This window comes from Cherax quadricarinatus, chromosome 31 (assembly GCF_038502225.1).
Source record: "Cherax quadricarinatus isolate ZL_2023a chromosome 31, ASM3850222v1, whole genome shotgun sequence".
In the NCBI taxonomy this organism is placed as follows: Eukaryota; Metazoa; Arthropoda; class Malacostraca; order Decapoda; family Parastacidae; genus Cherax; species Cherax quadricarinatus.
In genome coordinates this window covers 9,897,017-9,921,921 of record NC_091322.1, presented here as the reverse complement: position 1 = coordinate 9,921,921, position 24,905 = coordinate 9,897,017, and the positions used below count along the sequence as shown (strand labels likewise).

Sequence of the window (24,905 nt, the reverse complement as noted above, 5' to 3'; positions counted from 1 at the left end):
TTTTTTAACATTCCCACCCAGGTAGGGCAATTCAGAAGGAAACACATTTTCCTTTCAATCATTCAATAGTTATTTTGTCAATGTTCTCAGACATCACACTTCAAATGACTCTCAAAACTGGAATCTCTCCACCTCTCCTTCAAGTGCAGGTACAGTACTTCCCACCTCCACGACTCAAGTCCAGCTAACCAGTTTGAGTCCCCTTATAAACTCTTAAAACCTAAAAGAAGTTACTAACTTAGTTACCATCACCAAGAATGCATGTAAGTTCAATTTTTTTTTTTTTTTTGTACAGCATTTGAGTGACTTGTGCTGCTGTACAAGCAAGCAGCTTCAAGGAAACACTAGTCATGACCTAGAAAGAAACTGATTGTTAAATAATTTCCCCATAATGCTTTTAAAATATTTTAGAAATAGAAGCCTGCAGCAGTGCTGTACAACCCTTGTGGGTTTAGTGCTTAATTTTTATTATATTAATATAAGCCTGCATTTTTTACACTTTAATTTTTTTTCCTTGGATATTCAACTGATAAAATGCTAAACAAAGATAATCTAAAGAAATAGGCCAACTGTATTAGCACTGATGGTCTCGCCATTATACTACCCACACCTTTTTCAACAGTGAAAAAATATAATGTTCTGGAGTTTAAACACAAAAGTCTTGAACTCCCAATGCTAAATTATCTAAGTAAAACACAGCTATCAATTAATACTGTTCTTATTAATGGAAGAAGATACTGCATGTGTATTACATCAACCAAATTAATTATGAATCAGTTTTACAAATATGAAACAAAGTCTGGCAAATACTAAGAAAAAATCACCAAATCAATAATAAAGATTATAAGACTTAACATTAGGAAAAGCATCACTGAAGTAAATGAATGGCAAACACCACTGTTGCTCTTCACATTATAAAAGTATGTTAAACAAGAGTACCCTTCAAGGGAGGTTCCTTGATGCTGGTGAAGGGCTCTTGATACAAGGAACTGAACCTGTCCTCTAATTCCTTGAATCAAGTCTGAATGCCTTCTATTTCCCCAGGCACTGAGTGACCTCTACAGGTTTACAGCTCCCCAATAAATGAAATTATGATAAAATAGGTACTCTACGTACTATAATTTCTTTGAATATAACATACTGCTAAGCTTAAAAACAATTAAAATTATTATTTTATACATCAGTATTATTCCCCAGTTCACTCTAAACATTACCTGTTACAATTTAGACCTACTATATCTTTTTATTCATACGAGATGTGAGAACTGCCTCACTTTCATTGCATGATGCCTTCTTGCAAGTTTACAAGTGAGAATGAAGCTTCATACCTAAGCTGCTCACTCTTAAACATGTTATTTTCATAACTGAACCATCAGAGAAAGGAAAATAGAGCAAAAATACTACAAGGCAAATTAGTTGCAAATTTTCTTTGGACATAAAGTACTGTACAATGCTTCTAAAGTACTGAAATGCCTAGAAATGAAAGACAGATGGCACTTGATAGTATATGAAAAGAGCCTACAGTGTCGTGTTTTGCCATATACAGTGGTCCCTCGATAATTGTTGGGCTCGATAGTCGTCCTTTTCGGAAATCGTCGCATTATTTTCGTCCAAACATTGGCTCGCAAATGGTCAGTTGACTCGTTAATCGTCATTCGTCCTGGATGTGTACTCACAGCTCTGAGCCACCTCGGGCTCCCTTCCCAGCCAATGTGCCATTGTTTACCAGTGAGCGACGGTCCCCTCACTTGTTCATACGAAATATTTCATAATATTCCATTCATTTTAGTGCTTGCAAGTGCTAAATAAGCTACCATGGCTCCAAAGAGAGCTCCTAGTGCCAAGCCTTTGGTAAAGGTGAGAAATACGATTGAATTTAAGAAAAACATCATTGAACAATATGAAAGTGGCGTACGTGTGGCCGAACTGGCCAGGATGTATAACAAACCCCATACAACCATATCTTCCATCGTGGCAAAGAAAAAGGAAATCAAGGAAGCTGTTGTTGCTTGGAGAAAATTGTGGCCAGATTGTGTCCACAAAAGGGATTTTGAAGGGTTTGTGGCTGACCCTGATGAGCCTACGTCAGTTGTGAAATCTATTGTGGCATTGGGGAGTTCCATGGGGTTGGATGAGAGTTTGGAGGTGGTGGAAGAGTTGGTGGAGGACCACAATGAAGATCTAAATACGGAGGAGCTGCAAGAGCTTCAGCAGGAACAGCAACAGATCGCAGCTCAGAATCTTGCTGCAGAGGAGGAGGAAGAGAGATGAAAGGTGCCTTCTTCAGAAATGAAGATTTTTGAAATGTGGGGTAGGATGGAAAGATTTATGGAGAAATGTCACCCTGAGAAGGATGTTGCAAGCCATATCGGCAACTTGTACAGTGACAGAGCCTTGGCACATTTTAGGGAAGTTTTAAAGAGATGCCAGAAACAGCTCTCTGGACACTTTTTTTTTTTTTGTGAGACAGGACTCCAGTGACTTTCAAGCTGGTCCTAGTGGCATTAAGAAACAGAAGTATGTAACCCCAGAAAAGGACTTGGTACCTGAGGTGATGGAAGGGGATTCCCCTTCCAAACAGTAACTAATTCAATCTCTCTCCTCCTCCAGTCTTCCATACACTAAGAAGAATTGCCAATAAAGGTAAGTGTTATGCTGTTAATGTTTCATTCATCATGTCCCACTGTATTATGTACTACATCTATATTTCATGTAAATTTTTTTTTTTTTTAATACTTCTGGGTGCCAGGAACGGATTAATTGTATTTACATTATTTCTTATGGGGAAAATTGATTCGAAAATCGTCTATTTCGATAATCGTCACACTTCCAGAAATGGATTAACAACGATAAACGAGGGACCATTGTAAATTGTTTACACACAAAGGTTCCTTTTCATTGTTCTAGTCAGGTATTCCCACCCCAGCGGTACAGTATGTCACTAGTGGTTATCAGATTATTATACATGGTTATCAGTGCTGTATGACCCTTTGTCAGTTTAGCGCTTTCTTTGATGATGATATAATTCAATTTTAGACAACTTGAGAATGCACTAATGAAGTGGAGAATGTACCCAAAGTCACCATACTGTACTTTTGTGACCACACATGAGATTATTTATAACCTCAGGTATTAATTTTTATGTAGACTAAATGTGAAAAATTTACTGTAATTACCAAAATAATTGAAATAATTTTTAAAGTTAAAGAAAAATGATAAAATTATTATTCTAGGAGTGTGTGCATATGCATATATTCACCTAATAATGTGTGAATGCATGTGTGCACACATGAATGTGTGTGTGTACATGCATGTGTGAGTGCATGCCCACACTATGTATGTTGCCATTAAACTAGTATGAGAAATGCAATGTTAGACAGCAAGACAAACTAAAGACTATGGGAAAATGAAAAAAAATATTTGTAATAAGCAAAATAAGTTCATGTTTAGATAATGCTCTGACCATTATATACAGTAGTGTGTATATTACATATAATATATATATATATATATATATATATATATATATATATATATATATATATATATATATATATATATATATATATATATATATATATATATATATATATGTTTACAAAAAAAGGCAACACTATATATAAAAATAATAATTAAATGTCTAATATTCTGTAAATTACTTATCTATATGGACACTGCTTAAAATCAAGTTCTCCACATTTTAAATACAGTACAGTATATGTATACAAAATGTGTTTACATCCCAGAAAGAGCAGTCTGCAGCTTGTCAAGGAAGATGTGAGCATGGTGAGGTTGAAAGATAAGAGCCGGACGCATACGCACAGCCTTCTCCCCACAACCTCCAACGTGTATACCTGACACATGGGTGAAAAAAAAAAAGTTAATAGACATTTCAAACCTGTATTACCACAACCTTGTGGCTTAGCGCTTTTTTTTTGATTATAATAATAGTGTATTACCACAATCATTATGTCAGAAAATACAGCCTATATAAAATACAGGATATATAATCCATTATGAAGATATTCCAAGTCAATCTTATTCATGCTTCAATTTGTATAAGATACACCGCAGCAACGAATCATTATAATATCAGCAAGTAAAACTGCATTATTTATACACACCCAATAGCTTGAGTTTACCAATAATAGCATCCCGTTTGGTTGCATCTGTTCCATTAAATGCAATGAAAGTTCCTCGTCCACGAACTGAATTGATATGCTGTGGGAATTGCTGTTCCAGTTCTTGTATACCCTAAAACAATGAAATATGAAATAATAGCTGACTGAATTTTTTTCATGGACTATTAACCTTCATTATCACTACTTGCAAAGAAATATATAAATTTGAATGTCACAATTTTAAACAAAATTCTGAAAGATATGAAGGTGTGAGCTGAAGGTTGTTGGTCTGCTGATGGCAACATTGGCAATTGCTGCATGTTCCATAATATTTTACTTATTTTTTTACACTTTTTTTTTCTGGGGTTTTTACATTTTCCAGCAGTTGTTGTGCTCCATGAGACCTAAATTATGCATAATGTAAGTATGGTTATCAATTCTATACAATACAGTACCTGTACTAACAGTGTCACCCATATATTATTTACAAAAGACTTATACACAACAATGTCAACACATACAATCCAAATGCTTCACATTACTACTGTTCCAATATATATATTGTACACATTTACAGGCACTGGTAATGTTCTTAGAACTGCTGCAGTCTGCTGAAGTCCCTGAAATATCTCCTTACACATTGGTGTTTTATGTTACACATAAAGCACATGTCCCTGAACTTTACTAGGTGCCTTGTGTGCATAGATGCATAGACCTAACATCTCTTCTGTTCTGAGCCCACTTCTTGTCTGAAGCAGAAGTGCCATTAGGAAGTGATTGCCAAACTTCAAATAAGAGGGTATTTGGTGATGAGCATGGTGTTGCATGTGTTGTGACCTGGTATTTCTGTATTATTTAACTGATGAGAGAAAAACAGAAGTGAGCATATGGTGGTCTTGATCTGGTACAAGTTGTTGGGGATGAGATCACTGAACACTGGGGTACATACAAGGAAGTCTGTCGACCAGTGTGCTGCAGTATTGTGATTATATACATACAGCTTAAGCATTATTGTGACAAAGACAAGATACATCTCAGCCATGATCATATCCTTCCACTTGTGCAGTAATGACTGTGGTGAATACAATGGGTTTGCCATTGTATACTGGTGGTTTCCCTATCATCTGCATCAGGGGTTCATGAAATAAAGCTCAAAGAATTCAATTTCAACAGCAGCATTCCCAAGGGTACAACTGGGTTGGATTCTGCTGCATCATTAAACTGATGGGGAGTGGGCATAAAATGTGCAGCCTCTTGTCAATCCCAGATGTGGTCTGGTAATGGCTGCTGGATATTTGTGGCTGGCTGTGGTGGCTGTGTGGGGGTGGACATGGCTGGGTTTCCTGACAGTAACCCCCCCCCATCTCCCATCAGCTGGTGCTGTATGCAGCACAGGCACTGTCACCAGCCCATTACCCATGCCAATCAATACACCATCATTCTCAATGTCACTATCTGTTGCTGGTGTTGGGTTCCATGATGTATTATTTCCTCTCAGGATAGCAATGGGGACACTACCAGAATGAATGTGGGGTTATATATCATGATACTTTACAGGTGAGTAACTTTCATCACCGTTACGGTATTGGTCATCAATTGATAGGAAATCAATGTCTATATCACTGTCATTATTACTGCTCACGTCTGTGCCCAAGTCACAAGAGAATGAGCTTTCGCTTATGGACTGGTGGACATGTTCCAAACGACCCAACCTCAAACACGGATAGCTGTGGGTCACCGGGATTTTCAGTGCTATTTCATCATCCTGAGCATCGTTTTCAGTCACTAAATGTTCGAATAACCCTTGTTGTTGGGGCTGTCACTGGAGAATAGTACCATAGTATACAATGGTATGCTAAGATGGCACAGATCTACATAAGCAATGCTGGTGTCAGTAATGTAGATCTATGGTCAAGATAGTGAAAGGGTTAATGGGCAACATTTAAAACTAATAAAAAAATTAAAATCTTGATATACCTTGATTATTATCAAGATATTCACAAATTGTGCCCAATCCATAGAGGTCATACAGTGCAACAAGTCTGAGGGGAGCTACTGGGAAAGGGTAGTAGTGTGACAAACTCAAATAAAAAGCTGAAGCTGGTGTAATAGGTCAGTTACCATCAAAAAAATCATTGAGAATGCTTGCACTGAAAGTAGGGCTTTCTGAAAAGACAGCAGGCAAAGTAAGTGCCCAGGTTTCTATGTGCTCTTTGATAAATGGTACAATTAATCAAAAGTATCTATCAACAGAACCTAATAAGTTGCATAGAGAGGTGCCAGATGCTTCTCCATGTGAAAGCTATGGGCGAGTCTTGTAGGGTCAATTCGCAGTCATGCTAAAACCATTTTCCCAAATGCTAAAGCAATGAAAAGAAGTTGACCAAAACCCCAACTGTGGTTTCATCAAGAAGAGGTTGTCCTCTAACCTAGACCAATGATATTGCCATTGACCTCAAATGTTATTAAACAAAATTGGACATTATTATTATTATCATCACACTGGCCGATTCCCACCAAGGCAGGGTGGCCCGAAAAAGAAAAACTTTCACCATCATTCACTCCATCACTGTCTTGCCAGAAGGGTGTTTTACACTACAGTTTTTAAACTGCAACATTAACACCCCTCCTTCAGAGTGCAGGCACTGTTCTTCCCATCTCCAGGACTCAAGTCCGGCCTGCCGGTTTCCCTGAACCCCTTCATAAATGTTACTTTGCTCACACTCCAACAGCACGTCAAGTATTAAAAACCATTCGTCTCCATTCACTCCTATCAAACACGCTCACGCACGCCTGCTGGAAGTCCAAGCCCCTCGCACACAAAACCTCCTTTACCCCCTCCCTCCAACCTTTCCTAGGCCGACCCCTACCCCTTCTTCCTTCCACTACAGACTGATACACTCTTGAAGTCATTCTGTTTCGCTCCATTCTCTCTACATGCCCGAACCACCTCAACAACCCTTCCTCAGCCCTCTGGACAACAGTTTTGGTAATCCCGCACCTCCTCCTAACTTCCAAACTACGAATTCTCTGCATAATATTCACACCACACATTGCCCTCAGACATGACATCTCCACTGCCTCCAGCCTTCTCCTCGCTGCAACATTCATCACCCATGCTTCACACCCATATAAGAGTGTTGGTAAAACTATACTCTCATACATTCCCCTCTTTGCCTCCAAGGACAAAGTTCTTTGTCTCCACAGACTCCTAAGTGCACCACTCACCCTTTTCCCCTCATCAATTCTATGATTCACCTTATCCTTCATAGACCCATCCGCTGACACGTCCACTCCCAAATATCTGAATACATTCACCTCCTCCATACTCTCTCCCTCCAATCTGATATCCAATCTTTCATCACCTAATATTTTTGTTATCTTCATAACCTTACTCTTTCCTGTATTCACTTTTAATTTTCTTCTTTTGCACACCCTACCAAATTCATCCACCAATCTCTGCAACTTCTCTTCAGAATCTCCCAAGAGCACAGTGTCATCAGCAAAGAGTAACTGTGACAACTCCCACTTTATGTGTGATTCTTTATCTTTTAACTCCACGCCTCTTGTCAAGACCCTCGCATTTACTTCTCTTACAACCCCATCTATAAATATATTAAACAACCACGGTGACATCACACATCCTTGTCTAAGGCCTACTTTTACTGGGAAATAATTTCCCTCTTCCTATGTACTCTAACTTAAGCCTCACTATCCTCGTAAAAACTCTTCACTGCTTTCAGTAACCTACCTCCTACACCATACACCTGCAACATCTGCCACATTGCCCCCCTATCCACCCTGTCATACGCCTTTTCCAAATCCATAAATGCCACAAAGACCTCTTTAGCCTTATCTAAATACTGTTCACTTATATGTTTCACTGTAAACACCTGTCCACACACCCCCTACCTTTCCTAAAGCCTCCTTGTTCATCTGCTATCCTATTCTCCGTCTTACTTTTAATTCTTTCAATAATAACACTACCATACACTTTACCAGGTATACTCAACAGACTTATCCCCCTATAATTTTTGCACTCTCTTTTGTCCCCTTTGCCTTTATACAAAGGAACTATGCATGCTCTCTGCCAATCCCTAGGTACCTTACCCTCTTCCATACATTTATTAAATAATTGCACCAACCACTCCAAAACTATATCCCCACCTGCTTTTAACATTTCTATCTTTATCCCATCAATCCCGGCTGCCTTACCCCCTTTCATTTTACCTACTGCCTCACGAACTTCCTCCACACTCACAACTGGCTCTTCCTCACTCCTACAAGATGTTATTCCTCCTTGCCCTATACACGAAATCACAGCTTCCCTATCTTCATCAACATTTAACAATTCCTCAAAATGTTCCCTCCATCTTCCCAATACCTCTAACTCTCCATTTAATAACTCTCCTCTCCTATTTTTAACTGACAAATCCATTTGTTCTCTAGGCTTCCTTAACTTGTTAAACTCACTCCAAAACTTTTTCTTATTTTCAACAAAATTTGTTGATAACATCTCACCCACTCTCTCATTTGCTCTCTTTTTACATTGCTTCACCACTCTCTTAACCTCTCTCTCTTTCTCCATATACTCTTCCCTCCTTGCATCACTTTTATTTTGTAAAAACTTCTCATATGCTAACTTTTTCTCCCTTACTACTCTCTTTACATCATCATTCCACCAATCGCTCCTCTTCCCTCCTGCACCCACTTTCCTGTAACCACAAACTTCTGCTGAACACTCTAACACTACATTTTTAAACCTACCCCATACCTCTTCAACCCCATTGCCTATGCTCTCATTAGCCCATCTATCCTCCAATAGCTGTTTATATCTTTCCCTAACTGCCTCCTCTTTTAGTTTATAAACCTTCACCTCTCTCTTCCCTGATGCTTCTATTCTCCTTGTATCCCATCTACCTTTTACTCTCAGTGTAGCTACAACTAGAAAGTGATCTGATATATCTGTGGCCCCTCTATAAACATGTACATCCTGGCCCGGTGGTCTGGTGGCTAAAGCTCCCGCTTCACACACGGAGGGCCCGGGTTCGATTCCCGGCGGGTGGAAATTCCGACACGTTTCCTTACACCTATTGTCTTGTTCACCTAGCAGCAAATAGGTACCCGGGTGTTAGTCGACTGGTGTGGGTCGCATCCTGGGGGACAAGATTAAGGACCCCAATGGAAATAAGTTAGACAGTCCTCGATGACACACTGACTTTCTTGGGTTATCCTGGGTGGCTAACCCTCCGGGGTTAAAAATCCGAACGAAATCTTATCTTATCTTATAATCCAACAAACTACTGTCATTTTACCCTACATCATATCTTGTATACTTATTTATCCTCTTTTTCTTAAAATATGTATTACCTATAACTAAACCCCTTTCTATACAAAGTTCAATCAAAGGGCTCCCATTATCATTTACACCTGGCACCCCAAACTTACCTACCACACCCTCTCTAAAAGTTTCTCCTACTTTAGCATTCAGGTCCCCTACCACAATGACACTCTCACTTGGTTCAAAGGCTCCTATACATTCACTTAACATCTCCCAAAATCTCTCTCTCTCTCCTCTGCATTCCTCTCTTCTCCAGGTGCATACACGCTTATTGTGACCCACTTCTCACATCCAACCTTTACTTTAATCCACATAATTCTTGCATTTACACATTCATATTCTCTTTTCTCCTTCCATAACTGATCATTTAACATTACTGCTACCCCTTCCTTTGCTCTAACTCTCTCAGATACTCCAGATTTAATCCCATTTATTTCCCCCCACTGAAACTCCCCTACCCCCTTCAGCTTTGTTTCGCTTAGGGCCAGGACATCCAACTTCTTTTCATTCATAACATCAGCAATCATCTGTTTCTTGTCATCTGCACTAAATCCACGCACATTCAAGCTTCCCAGTTTTATAAAGTTTTTCTTCTTCTCTTGTTTAGTAAATGTCTACAGGAGAAGGGGTTACTAGCCCATTGCTCCCGGCATTTTAGTCGCCTCATACGACACGCATGGCTTACGGAGGAAAGATTCTTTTCCACTTCCCCATGGACAATAGAAGAAATAAAGAAGAACAAGAGCTATGTAGAAAAAGGAGAAAAACCTAGATGTATGTATATATATATGCATGTGCATGTCTGTGAAGTGTGACCAAAGTGTAAGTTGGAGTAGCAAGATATCCCTGTTATCTAGCGTGTTTATGAGACAGAAAAAGACACCAGCAATCCTACCATCATGCAAAACAGTTACAGGTTTCTGTTTCACAGTCATCTGGCAGGACGGTAGTACTTCCCTGGGTGGTTGCTGTCTACCAACCTGGACATGTCATGGGCAAAAGAATGTGCATAAGAATCTACAAGTTCACTGCACTGGACACCACAATGACCTGGGACCCAGCAGATGATGATGTCTTTAGGCTTGCTGAAGAGGCAAAGGACAATGAGATGCGAGTCAAAGCTGTGAGTAACTAGCATGCACACTGAGTCATGGACTACAACATAAAATAGAAGTAGGAAAAGAGGCCATGTAGATGACTGCTTCAAGTGCATATACCACTGTGAAAATACTAGGTAATTCCTGAAAGTGCTCAAGTATCACACTACCTGGAAAAACTGCTACATATCTTTCACCACCAGAGGATTTATAGCCATCAGTATAACTAAAACAGTAGCATATAAGTGAAATTCAAAATAACCAGGGAAGAAGGGGTGGATGTCCACAGGATATGGACATCCACAGCATATGGACATCCATAGCATATGGATGTCCACAGCATATGGATATCCACAGCATATGGATATCCACAGCATATGGATATCCACAGCATATGGATATCCACAGCATATGGATGTCCACAGCATATGGTTATCCACAGCATATGATGTCCACAGCATATGGATGTCCACAGCATATGAATGTCCACAGCATAGGATGTCCACAGCATAGGATGTCCACAGCATATGGATGTCCACAGCATATGGATATCCACAGCATATGGATATCCACAGCATATGGATATCCACAGCATAGGATGTCCATAGCAAAAATATTCCTCATTTCCTGTAAAGGGAAAGGAGGAATATTCTTGTATCGTTTGTACCTTCCTAAAAAAGAAATGAACAGGGTTAACAGAAAAGAAGTCTGAAGGCAAAGATGAAAAGGGCATGATAAAGAAATATGACAGCTAAAAGTATCAACTTCACTACACCTATAATTATTCTGTAGGTCACAGAAGTAACATTAAGACTCTACATGCAGGCTTTCAACTAATGATGAATGAAAGGTACCATGACACGGATGTGGTTCTAGGTGGATAGAATCGAGCTTAGTGAAAATAGCTGTTGAAGCAGATGAATAAGAAAATAGCTGAGAGAAAAAGTGCATGAATATGAAGAGTGTTTATTTGGAATCAGGATAGTCAGATTATTAAAATTCAGGTGTTTACTGACTATTTTTAAAGCATCTGGCAGATAAAAAACTTCTGGTAGCGAGTTTCAGATTTTTAGGCATTCAGCCAGGTAGTTTATTACGTGATGTCATGCACATAACTCAAAAACTAACCTTAAAGAGAATTTCTCCTGTTTCTCTAACATTTTCCAAAAGTTTGTCACGGTTGATAACTCGGATAACTTCCTCTAATGTGATAATCTTGGAGGAATCGCCCATCCAAGTATTGTAGATTCGATATCCCTGGAGTGGCCTGGTAAGAAAAAAAATAGATATGAATAAATTTACATTCCATATAGTTACTCCATTTCCTCAAAATAACCTCTCTCAGGAGGGGGAACTAAGGAGTCAATGGGTACATCAGTTTAGGATCTTTATTATTTCACTATTTCTCACTTTCTTAAAGATGGAAGACATTTGCCTGGAGAAAATAGATATAGAAAAAAAAGGTTAAAAGTATTTCTAACAGACTGTCAATCAAATTTACATCTTTTTCCTCTACCTCTTATACGTATTTACATTGACACATTTCATACATTCACTCACCAAAGCTGCCTATCTTCTTAGCCTTTTTCCTCACCCACATTCAAATTCCTTCAATTACATTTCCTTAACAACATTTTTGTATCCAATAGCTCAATGTGTCCATACCATCTTAGCATGATCTCAATCATGAGTCACTGACATTTACATTATATGTACATCTTTCCATAAAATTATCACCCATTAGTGTAGCAATGCCAGCACCACATTTGCTGAGTGTCCATCACTACTGCTTTAATATGAGAGTTTGTCTGTGCCATAAAACCTCAACTTTAATGTTCTTCCACCATCTTATGACTAATCTAAGTGCTTTTCCATTAGTTATTACAATACTCCACATACCAGTAAAACACCAATCAGATGTTATGTCCTGTTAATGAACTTATCTGTCTGTGTCTTGTAATTCTTATTCTATTTTAAAAACTGGAGTGAGAAAACACAATACATTTTTTAAATTTACAAGTGAGTCAGGCAATACCATATTTTTCTGACAAGTTAGTTGTTAACTCTTCAATCTGTTTACTCACTCTGCTGCTTTTCTTTATTACAACAATCATATTTATGACAACTTAAAAAACTGCATCAGTAAAATCTAGTCCAGTGATCTTTACCTGAATTCCTTTTTGCAGAAAAAGCCACCTGTCAACATCTTCTTGCTAAATGTAACAATATCTGGAGCTTCTGGCAAGTTAAAATGTTCATGGCACCAGAACTTGCCTGTTGGACCACAACCAGTCTGAACCTCATCAAGAAGAAAAGCTGCACCAGTCTAAAAAATATAAAAAATAAATTTCCTCTTAATATCCAGACTGTCATATCATGAAAAAACTTTCAATTTAGTTTTGTTAATTACTGTGTGCAATCTAGTCTTTAAAGTTTCCATGAATTTCTAAGAAAAAAAAAAGATGATTATTTTATTTGCCATATTTATATATTTTGACAAATGTATGCAGATAAACCATACCACAGGTGATATTAGAACCCGCGATCAGAGTCTCAAAACTCCAGACCGTCGCGTTAGCCACCGGGCCAGCTAGCTTCAAAAAGATTCATCCAACTAGGTATATTTCTACACCAAAGGAAAATTAGCTAATGCGACAGTCTGGAGTTTTGAGACTCTGGAGTTTTGACCCACCCGTGGTATGGTTTGTTTGCAATCATGTCATTACGATTTCGTGAGTCATGTTGACAGCTTTGAGGGCACTTGAGCCAGAGTTCGTCATGGCTATGCTAGCAGGAGATTCGTCTGTAAAAACTTGCATTTGTGGTCACAGTGGTGCCTATGCTTACTTTCCTGTGGTGTAGAAATATACCTAGTTGGATGAATCTTATTGAAGCTAGCTGGCCCAGTGGCTAATGCGACGGTCTGGAGTTTTGAGACTCTCTAATCGCTGGTCTAATCCCACCCGTGGTATGCTTTGTTTGCAATCATGTCATTACGATTTCCTGAGTCATGTTGACAGCTTTGAGGGGACTTGAGCCAGAGTTCGTCACAGCCATGCTAGTGGGAGATTCATCTGTAAAAACTTGCATTTGTGGTCACACTGGTGCCTATGCTAACTTTCCTATGGTGTAGAAATATACCTAGCTGGATGAATCTTATTGAAGCTAGCTGGCCCAGTGGCTAACGCAGGTTCTAATCCCACCTGTGGTATGGTTTGTTTGCAATCGTGTCATTATGATTTTGGTATGGTTTGTTTGCAATCGTGTCATTACGAATTTGTGAGTCATGTTTGTATGCAGATATATGTATGACATTCTGTTAAGGAAATTCTTATGAATAACTCTTGCTCTTATGTGACAAATTTATCTCCAGGAAAAAATCTACTTGTCCTTGACACCACATAAGAGAGAATATTCATCAACAATCTGGCAGTTGTGGCATGAGGACACTTTTTAAAGGGAAAATACAAGTACAGTGGACCCCCGGTTAACGATATTTTTTCATTCCAGAAGCATGTTCATGAGTACTGACACATAAGGAATATTGTTTTAGTCCATTTCAGACCCCCAAACATACACGTACAAACGCACTTACATAAATACACTTACATAATTGGTCGCATTTGGAGGTGATCGTTAAGCGGGGGTCCACTGTATTCCCTTTTATAACAGTACTATAGTACAACAGTTTGCTTTGTTGGGATGTCTTTGGTTAAATAAGGATTAATAAGCCCAGTCCCTTATCTTTTATCTCTGGCATGCTTTATTAATACCTAGAATTTTAAAACTTCTCCATTACTAGATCTGAACCTTTGTTTTAAACATTACAATTTTTGAATGTGCGAGAGTATAGTGGTACCAACACTCTTATATGGGTGTGAAGCATGAGTTGTAAATGCTGCAGTGAGGAGGCAGATGGAGGCAGTGGAGATGTCCTGTCTAAGGCCAATGTGTGGTGTAAATATTATGCAGAGAATTCATAGTGTGGAAATTAGGAGGTGTGGAGTTACTAAAAGTATTAGTCAGAGGGCTGAAGAGGGGCTGTTGAGGTGGTTTCGTCATTTAGAGAGAATGGAACAAAGAATGACTAGGAGAGCTTATAAACTGTATGGGGAGGAAGGCGGGGTAGGGGGTCGTCCCTAAAAAGGTTGGAGGGAGGGAGTAAAGGAGGTTTTGTGGGCGAGGGGCTTAGACTTCCAGCAAGCATGCATGAGTGTGTTAGATAGGAGTGAATGGAGATGAATGGTTTTTGGGACCTGACGAGCTGTTGGAGTGTGATCAGCGTAATATTTTGTGAAGGGATTCAGGGAAACTGGTTAGCCAGACTCAAGTCCTGGAAATGGGAAGTACAGTTTAACCCCTTAAATGTCAAAACATGGATCTACGTTCTCTTGCCTAGCACTCCGAATATTTTGAAAAAAAAAAAAAAAAAAAAAATTTTAATTAAAGAGGGCAATTTTCTGTGTGTAATAGTCTATCTGCCTGTATGTCTATCTGCCTGTCTGTCTAGCTCTGTCTCTGTTTCATCTCTCTTTCTGCTTATCTCTGTCTGTCTTCCTGTTTGCTTGTCTCTCTATCTCAGAGAGAGAGCTGCTCATGAACTAACAGGTATTGCACACGATGTTGAGTTGTCACGTCTGATTCCTGAACAAGTGAAAATGCATATTATTTGCCAGTCATGCTTATGCCTTACATCTACAAGCACAGTGCAGTATAGCACTTTGTCTGGATTTTTTTGCATTATCCTGGGTAATTTACACAGTTGTAGCTACACTGAGAGTAAAAGGTAGATGGGATACAAGGAGAATAGAAGCATCAGGGAAGAGAGAGGTGAAGGTTTATAAACTAAAAGAGGAAGCAGTTAGGGTAAGATATAAACAGCTATTGGAGGATAGATGGGCTAATGAGAGCATAGGCAATGGGGTCGAAGAGGTATGGGGTAGGTTTAAAAATGTAGTGTTAGAGTGTTCAGCAGAAGTTTGTGGTTACAGGAAAGTGGGTGCAGGAGGGAAGAGGAGCGATTGGTGGGATGATGATGTAAAGAGAGTAGTAAGGGAGAAAAAGTTAGCATATGAGAAGTTTTTACAAAGTAGAAGTGATGCAAGGAGGGAAGAGTATATGGAGAAAAAGAGAGAGGTTAAGAGAGTGGTGAAGCAATGTAAAAAGAGAGCAAATGAGAGAGTGGGTGAGATGTTATCAACAAATTTTGTTGAAAATAAGAAAAAGTTTTGGAGTGAGATTAACAAGTTAAGAAAGCCTAGAGAACAAATGGATTTGTCAGTTAAAAATAGGAGAGGAGAGTTATTAAATGGAGAGTTAGAGGTATTGGGAAGATGGAGGGAATATTTTGAGGAATTGTTAAATGTTGATGAAGATAGGGAAGCTGTGATTTTGTGTATAGGGCAAGGAGGAATAACATCTTGTAGGAGTGAGAAAGAGCCAGTTGTGAGTGTGGGGGAAGTTCGTGAGGCAGTAGGTAAAATGAAAGGGGGTAAGGCAGCCGGGATTGATGGGATAAAGATAGAAATGTTAAAAGCAGGTGGGGATATAGTTTTGGAGTGGTTGGTGCAATTATTTAATAAATGTATGGAAGAGGGTAAGGTACCTAGGGATTGGCAGAGAGTATGCATAGTTCCTTTGTATAAAGGCAAAGGGGATAAAAGAGAGTGCAAAAATTATAGGGGGATAAGTCTGTTGAGTATACCTGGTAAAGTGTATGGTAGAGTTATAATTGAAAGAATTAAGAGTAAGACGGAGAATAGGATAGCAGATGAACAAGGAGGCTTTAGGAAAGGTAGGGGGTGTGTGGACCAGGTGTTTACAGTGAAACATATAAGTGAACAGTATTTAGATAAGGCTAAAGAGGTCTTTGTGGCATTTATGGATTTGGAAAAGGCGTATGACAGGGTGGATAGGGGGGCAATGTGGCAGATGTTGCAAGTGTATGGTGTAGGAGGTAGGTTACTGAAAGCAGTGAAGAGTTTTTACGAGGATGGTGAGGCTCAAGTTAGAGTATGTAGGAAAGAGGGAAATTTTTTCCCAGTAAAAGTAGGCCTTAGACAAGGATGTGTGATGTCACCGTGGTTGTTTAATATATTTATAGATGGGGTTGTAAGAGAAGTAAATGCGAGGGTCTTGGCAAGAGGCGTGGAGTTAAAAGATAAAGAATCACACACAAAGTGGGAGTTGTCACAGCTGCTCTTTGCTGATGACACTGTGCTCTTGGGAGATTCTGAAGAGAAGTTGCAGAGATTGGTGGATGAATTTGGTAGGGTGTGCAAAAGAAGAAAATTAAAGGTGAATACAGGAAAGAGTAAGGTTATGAGGATAACAAAAGGATTAGGTGATGAAAAATTGGATATCAGATTGGAGGGAGAGAGTATGGAGGAGGTGAACGTATTCAGATATTTGGGAGTGGACATGTCAGCGGATGGGTCTATGAAAGATGAGGTGAATCATAGAATTGATGAGGGAAAAAGAGTGAGTGGTGCACTTAGGAGTCTGTGGAGACAAAGAACTTTGTCCTTGGAGGCAAAGAGGGGAATGTATGAGAGTATAGTTTTACCAACGCTCTTATATGGGTGTGAAGCGTGGGTGATGAATGTTGCAGCGAGGAGAAGGCTGGAGGCAGTGGAGATGTCATGTCTGAGGGCAATGTGTGGTGTGAATATAATGCAGAGAATTCGTAGTTTGGAAGTTAGGAGGAGGTGCGGGATTACCAAAACTGTTGTCCAGAGGGCTGAGGAAGGGTTGTTGAGGTGTTTCGGACATGTAGAGAGAATGGAGCGAAACAGAATGACTTCAAGAGTGTATCAGTCTGTAGTGGAAAGAAGGCGGGGTAGGGGTCGGCCTAGGAAAGATTGGAGGGAGGGGGTAAAGGAGGTTTTGTGTGCGAGGGGCTTGGACTTCCAGCAGGCATGCGTGAGCGTGTTTGATAGGAGTGAATGGAGACAAATGGTTTTTAATACTTGACGTGCTGTTGGAGTGTGAGCAAAGAAACATTTATGAAGGGATTCAGGGAAACCGGCAGGCCGGACTTGAGTCCTGGAGACGGGAAGTACAGTGCCTGCACTCTGAAGGAGGGGTGTTAATGTTGCAGTTTAAAAACTGTAGTGTAAAGCACCCTTCTGGCAAGACAGTGATGGAGTGAATGATGGTGAAAGTTTTTCTTTTTCGGGCCACCCTGCCTTGGTGGGAATCGGCCAGTGTGATAATAATAAATAAAAATATTTGTGTACCTGTGAGATAGAGATAGACAGAGATAGACAGAAACTGAGATAGACAGAGATGGACAGAGATAGAGATATATACAGACAGACAGACGGAAATAGAGACAGCCAAAGTCAATCAGCCACCTAGCCAGCCAGCCTGCCAAACATGTATTACACAAATAAATAAATAACAAAAAGGCACAATACTGGCCAGGCATCTCAGGCCAATGGTGCCAAATTTGGAGGCAGGAAAAAAATAAAAAGTTGATCTACGTTGATCTAGCAGTAACAATGTAGATCTACATTTGGACAGTTAAGGGGTTATGTATTACACATCTTTCAGAATTGTTTCTCTCTGCTTAGGGTATAGGTTATAGGACATTCTGGCAGGATGACACTACCAGTGGTAACAAAATTGAAAGGATGTGGCACATGGGTTATTATCTAGTTTTTTTTATATTTTCTCGACCACTTGTGGCCACATCCATCTCAAAGCCACTAAACTCAGGGTCAACATCACTTTCCTCTTAAAAGGGGACTGTTAATACATCATGACATCAGGGAGTCCCTGGTGTCTGGCACACTGTTTTCTCTAGCTGGTGCTCAATTGAACTGGTGCTCCGACAAGGTACTAAGTGGTCCCAGATTTTTTAATACTGCACATACTGAGTGTTAAAACTCATTCTATACTGGCCAGGCATCTCAGGCCAATGGTGCCAAATTTGGAGGCAGGAAAAAAATAAAAAGTTGATTTACGTTGATCTAGCAGTAACAATGTAGATCTACATTTGGACAGTTAAGGGGTTAAAGGAGGGGGTTTGGGATATTGGCAGTTTAGAGGGATGTCTAAGCTGTTGTATCTGAGTGCCTCTGCAAAGACAGTGAATATGTATGAGTGATGGTGAAAGTGTTGAATGATGAAAGTTTTTTCCTTTCCTTTTGGGTTTTTCTTTCTTTTTGGGTCACCCTGCCTCAGTGGGAAATGGTCGACATGCGTTAAAAAAAAAAACTGAATCTTCAACATCCATTTGCTAATGAAAATTATCTGGGACATGCAAACCCCTCTCCTAGGCAGTAGTTTGGTAGACAGCAACCACCCAGGGAGGTACTACTGTCTTGCCAAGTAAGTGTAAAATGGAAGCCTGTAATTGTTTTACAGGATGGTAGGATTGCTAGTGTCTTTTCTCTGTCTCATAAACATGCAAGATTTCAGGCATGTCTTGCTACTTCTACTTACACTTGGGTCACGCTACACTTGCATGTATAAGCATATATATATATACACACCCCTCTGGGTTTTCTTCTATTTTCTTACTAGTTCCTGTTCTGGTTTATTTCTTTTTATCTCCATGGGGAAGTGGAATAGAATTCTTCCTCAGTAAACCATGTGTCATAAGAGGCAATTAAAATGCCAGGAGCAAGGGGCTAGTAACCCCTTACCCCGTATACTTTACAAAAGTTAAAGAGAGAAACTTTTTTTTTTCTTTCTGGGTCACCCTGCTGTGGTGGGATACGGCCGGTTTGTTGAAAGAAGAAGAAGCAAACCCCTCTGAATGTTTAAGTTGGTTCCATGATGCAAGACCACATGAGGGCAGTGTTCAGTGACATAATAAACTTAGTGGAAAAAATAATGCTTCCAAATGGAAAAAATTACACAATCTGGCATAAAAATATTTAGCCCATCATTTACTTGCCTAAACAATTAACTCTTGCTAAGTATCCATTAATACAATGATATTAATACAGTGGACCCCGGTATTCGATATTAATCCGTTCCTGAGAGCTCATTGAATACCGAAAATATCGAAAAGCGAATCAATTTTCCCCATAAGAAATAATGGAAATCAAATTAATCCGTGCAGGACACCCAAAAGTATGAAAAAAAAAATTTTACCACATGAAATACTAAGTTTAATGCAATAGAATAATTACAATAACAATAGAATAATTGATACTTACCTTTAATGAAGATCTGGTGGTGATTGATGGGATGGGAGGAGGGGAGAGTGTCGTAGTTGTTACTGTTTAGAAAGGGAATCCCCTTCCATTAGGACTTGAGGTAGCAAGTCCTTTTCCGGGGTTACTTCCCAGTCTTCTTTTAATGCCACTAGGACCAGCTTGAGAGTCACTGGACCTCTGTTGCACAACAAATCTGCCCATATAGGTCTGTACCTCCCATTCCTTTAAGATTTGTCTAAAATGGGCCACAACACTGTCATTGTAATAGTCACCAGCACGGCTTGCAATAGCTGTGTTAGGGTGATTTTCATCCATAAAGGTTTGCAGTTCAACCCACTTTGCACACATTTCCTTAATTTTTGAAGTAGGCACAATGTATTCCACAACTGGTATAGGCTTCTCAGGGTTAGCCCCAAACCCTTCAAAATCTTTCTTAATTTCCATACTAATTCTCACCCTTTTTACCACAGGGTTGGCACTAGAAGCTTTCTTGGGGCCCATGGTGACTTATTTTGCAGAAACAAGCACTAAAAACAGTGATAATATGGAATGTACTGAATGTATCCTTAGATGCTCACACTGCCTGGCTTGTAAACACTGGCACACACAGGGCAGTTCAGACCACACGTGGACATGTCTCGTATGAATCGCATCGAATACTGGGTTTTCGATAGGATACCGAGGCGAAATTTTTGCGTTAAAATGCATCGAATACCAGATTTATAGGATACCGATGCCATCGAATACTGGGGGTCCACTGTATAATGAAAAAATTAGATTTCTGCACACTGTATCATGACACTGATAGTCATCAGAAAATCTGTACAACATTAGTGGATGAGCTGGAGATCAATGCAGTTGGGTGCTTGACCTTCTGAACTGCAATATCTCCACCCCTAATTCTGAGTGCAGACACTACTTGTTACCTGAGGGACTCAACATTGGCTAACCAGTTTCCCTGAGTTCCTTCATAATTGTTACCTTGTTCATACTCCAATAGGACTTCAAATCATAAAAATCACTTGCCTCCACTCATATATAAAATGTTTACACAAGCCTAATGAATGTGCAAGCCCCTAACACTCAGAACCTCCCATACTTCCCTCCCTCCAACCCTTCCTGGGAAAATTCATAACCTTCCTTGCCCACCCGAAATTTATGTGTGATCTGAATACTATGCAGAGAATTTGGAACTTGGAGATGAGAAAGAAGGTGTGAGGTTACTAAAAGTATTATTCAGAGGGCTAAGGAGAGGTTGCTGAGGTGGTCTGGACATTTTAGAGGATGCAGCCAAAGGGGATGACTAGGAGGGTACATTACCCTCTCGACTGCCTCCAGCCTCCTCCTCACTGAAATGTTTAACCCCTTAACTGTCCAAACATAGATCTACGTTCTCTCGCCCAGTGCTCCGAATACAGTGGTCCCCCGCTTTTCGTAGTTCCCGGCAATCGTAAAATTCGCCAATCATAGGGGTATTTTTGTATAAACATGGACTCGCTTTTCATAGGTTGACTCGCGAGTCGTAGTTTGTCCGGGACGCGTATGCACGGCGTGGGCCAGGGCGGCAGCCAGTCTGGCATTGTTTACCAGTGAGCGAAGGTCCCCTCGCGTGCTCCAGCGAAATATTTCATAATATTCCATTTATTTTAGTGCTTGCAAGTACTAAATAAGCTACCATGGCTCCAAAGAAAGCTCCTAGTGCCAAGCCTGTGGTAAAGAAGGTGAGAAATACGATTGAATTTAAGAAAACCATCATTGAACAATATGAAAGTGGTACAAGTGTGGCCGAACTGTCCAGGATGTATAAGAAACCCTACACAACCTTATGTTCCATAGTAGCCAAGAAAAATGAAATAAAGGATGCTGTTGTTGCAAAGGGAGTAACTACGCTGACAAAAATGAGATCACCAGTACTGGAAGAGGTTGAAAAGTTATTATTGGTGTGGATAAATGAGAAACAATTAGCAGAAGATACTTTTATGACTTTGTTTATTTGTGAAAAGGCAGGGCAGTTGCATGAAGATTTGGTAAAGAAATTGCCTGCAAATAGTGGTGAAGTGAGTGGATTTAAGGCCAGCAAAGGCTGGATTGAGAGATTTAAGAACCATACTGGCATACACAGTGTGGTAAGGCATGGTGAGGCTGCCAGTTCGGACCACAAGGCGGCTGAAAAATATGTGCATGAATTCCAGGAGTACATAAACAGTGAAGGACTGAAACCTGAACAAGTGTTCAATTGTAACGAAACAGGCCTCTTTTGGAAGAAAATGCCAAAGAGGACCTTCATTACACAAGAGGAAAAGGCAATGCCAGGACATAAGCCTATGAAAGACAGGCTGACGCTAATGTTCTGCACTAATGCTAGTGGGGATTTCAAAGTGAAGCCATTACTAGTGTACCATTCTGAAAATCCCAGAGTGTTCAGGAAAAACAATGTTATGAAGAGTAAATTGTGTGTGTTTTGGAAATCTAATAGTAAGGCATGGGTCACGAGGGAAATTTTCGTCGAGTGGTTCAATGAAGTGTTTGGCCCTAGTGTGAAGGAGTATCTCCTGGAAAGGAAATTGGATCTCAAGTGCATGCTAGTAATGGACAATGCACCTGCTCATCCTCCAAACTTGGATGACCTAATTTTCGAGGAGTTTGGGTTCATCACAGTAAAGTTCTTGCCCCCGAATACCACTCCTCTCCTCCAACCCATGGACCAGCAGGTTATTGCAAACTTTAAAAAACTCTACACAAAAGCAATGTTTCACAGGTGCTTGACTGTGACCACAGACACTCACTTGACCCTAAGGGAATTTTGGAGAGAACACTTCAGCATCCTCCACTGCATAACCCTTATAGGTATGGCTTGGAAGGGAGTGACTACCAGGACTTCAAACTCTGCCTGGAGAAAATTGTGGCCAGATTGTGTCGACAAGAGGGATTTTGAAGGATTTGGGACTGACCCTAATGAGCCTATGTCTGTTGTAAAATCAATTGTGGCACTGGGGAGTTCCATGGGGTTGGATGTGAGTTTGGAGGATGTGGAAGAATTGATGGAAGACCACAATGAAGAGCTCACCACTGAGGAGCTGCAAGAGCTTCAGCAGGAACAGCAACACATCGCAGCTCAGAATCTTGCTGCAGAGGAGGAGGAAGGGAGATGGAAGAAGGTGCCTTCTTCAGAAATTAAAGAGATTTTTACTATGTGGGGTAAGATGGAAAGCTCTATGGAGAAACATCACCCTAACAAGGTTGTTGCAAGCCAGGTTGGCAACATGTACAGTGACAACTTTCTTGGGCCATTTTAGGGAAGTGTTAAAGAGACGCCAGAAACAGAGCTCTCTCCACAGTTATTTTGTGAGACAGGACTCCAGTGACTCTCAAGGTGGTCCTAGTGGCATTAAGAAACAGAGAAGAGAAGCAACCCCAGAAAAGCAAATGGTACCTGAGGTGTTGATGGAAGGGGATTCCCCTTCCAAACTATAAACAATCCACTCTCTCTCCTCCTCCAGTCTCCCATACACTAAGAAGAATCTCCAATAAAGGTAAGTGTTATGCTGTTAATGTTTCATTCATCATTTCCCATTGTATTGTTTATGTACTACATGTATATTTCATGTTAAAAATTTTTTTGTTTTAATACTTCTGGGTGTCAGGAACGGATTAATTGTATTTACATTATTTCTTATGGGGAAAATTGATTCGTAAATCATAAATTTCGTTTATAGTAACGGCTCCAGGAACAGATTAATTACAAACAACGAGGGACCACTGTATTTTGATTTTTTTTTTTTAATAAAGAGGACTTTTTTTTACATAAAGAAAAAAAAATTTTTTAGGACCAGTACTTACCAAGATATAAGGCCGCAAAGTTGGTGCTGGTGCTCACTTGACGGCAACATCGAGTCCTGCCGCTTACAGAAGTGTTGCCGATATACCTTTTTTCCTCATTTTTAATTTAATTTATATAATTTTTGTTCTCATAATTACAATTTATAATAGTTTTTGTGATTTCATAGCCAATCTTTGCTCTGACACTAATATTATGTACTGAAATAGTACGTACTCAAATAGTCACAATCACACTGACAGGTGAACATTTTCACCTGCCTTGAACATTTACTATTGTCTAAAAATATATATATAAAGTATTTATAGGTCTCAGCAATGTTTTAGACCTGGTGGAGTATATATGAAACGTCTTGAAGCATGGTGTTTATGACGAGTGTCACTAAACTGCTGACAGGGTAAGCAGTGGAGTGACACTTAATGATGACTGTTACACACAAACATGTATGTCTGCCTATCTATCTGTCTGTCTGTTTGTCTGTCTGTCTAGCTCTACTTATCTGTCTTTCTGTCTGCCTGTGTGTGTCTCTGTCTTTCTGTCTGCCTGTGTGTGTCTCTGTCTTTCTGTCTGCCTGTGTCTCGGTCTTTGTCTGCCTGTGTGTCTCGGTCTTTCTGTCTGCCTGTGTGTGTGTCTTTCTTTCTGTCTGCCTATGTGTGTGTGTCTGTCTTTCTGTCTGCCTGTGTGTATCTGTCTTTCTGTCTGCCTGTGTGTGTTTGTCTTTCTGTCTGCCTGTGTGTGTCTTTCTGACTGCTTGTCTCTTAGTCTCAGAGAGCAGCCTGTAAACCAACAGGTATTACACATGATGCAGTAATCTGATTCCTGATGAAGTGAAAACGTGTATTACTTGCCAGTGAGTTACCAGTCATGCTTATTATGTCTTATGTCTACAAGCACTGTATAGCACTTTGCCTGGAATTTTTGGGTTATCCTAGGTAATTTACACAGATACAGACAGAGAGACAGCCAGTGGTATCGTTAATGAAAGGATATTGCACAAATGTTACACATGGGTTATTATCGAGGTTTTTGATATTCCCTCGACCACTTGTGGCCACATCCATCACTTTCCTCTTAAAAGGGGAGTGTTAATACGGCATGACATCAGTGAATCCCTGGTGTTTGCCATGCTATTTGCTCTTGCTGGTGCTCAATTAAACTGGTGCTCCCACAAGGTATTAAGTGATCCCAAATTTTTTTAATAATGCACACACCGAATGTTAAGACCCATTCTATGTTGACCAGGCATCTCAGGCCAATCATGCCAAATTTGGAGGCAGGAAAAATAAAACGCAGATCTACATTTGGAGCGCTAGTGGTAAGAACATAGATCTACGGTTG

General features: G+C 39.9%; 1 protein-coding gene across 1 annotated transcript in view; it reads right to left on the bottom strand.

Annotated features, from left to right (window-relative positions):
• Positions 1 to 700: 700 nt before the first annotated feature.
• Positions 701 to 24,905, bottom strand: part of Gabat (4-aminobutyrate aminotransferase) — a gene marked incomplete at its 5' end in the record, with an annotated part of 92,356 nt that continues 68,151 nt past the window's right edge. Inside the window, 4 exons of the mRNA XM_070090392.1 lie at positions 701 to 3,854; positions 4,125 to 4,254; positions 11,688 to 11,826; positions 12,728 to 12,885. Of these exons, the coding sequence (XP_069946493.1) occupies positions 3,736 to 3,854; positions 4,125 to 4,254; positions 11,688 to 11,826; positions 12,728 to 12,885 (546 nt within the window). The remainder of the gene's footprint in view (positions 3,855 to 4,124; positions 4,255 to 11,687; positions 11,827 to 12,727; positions 12,886 to 24,905) is intronic.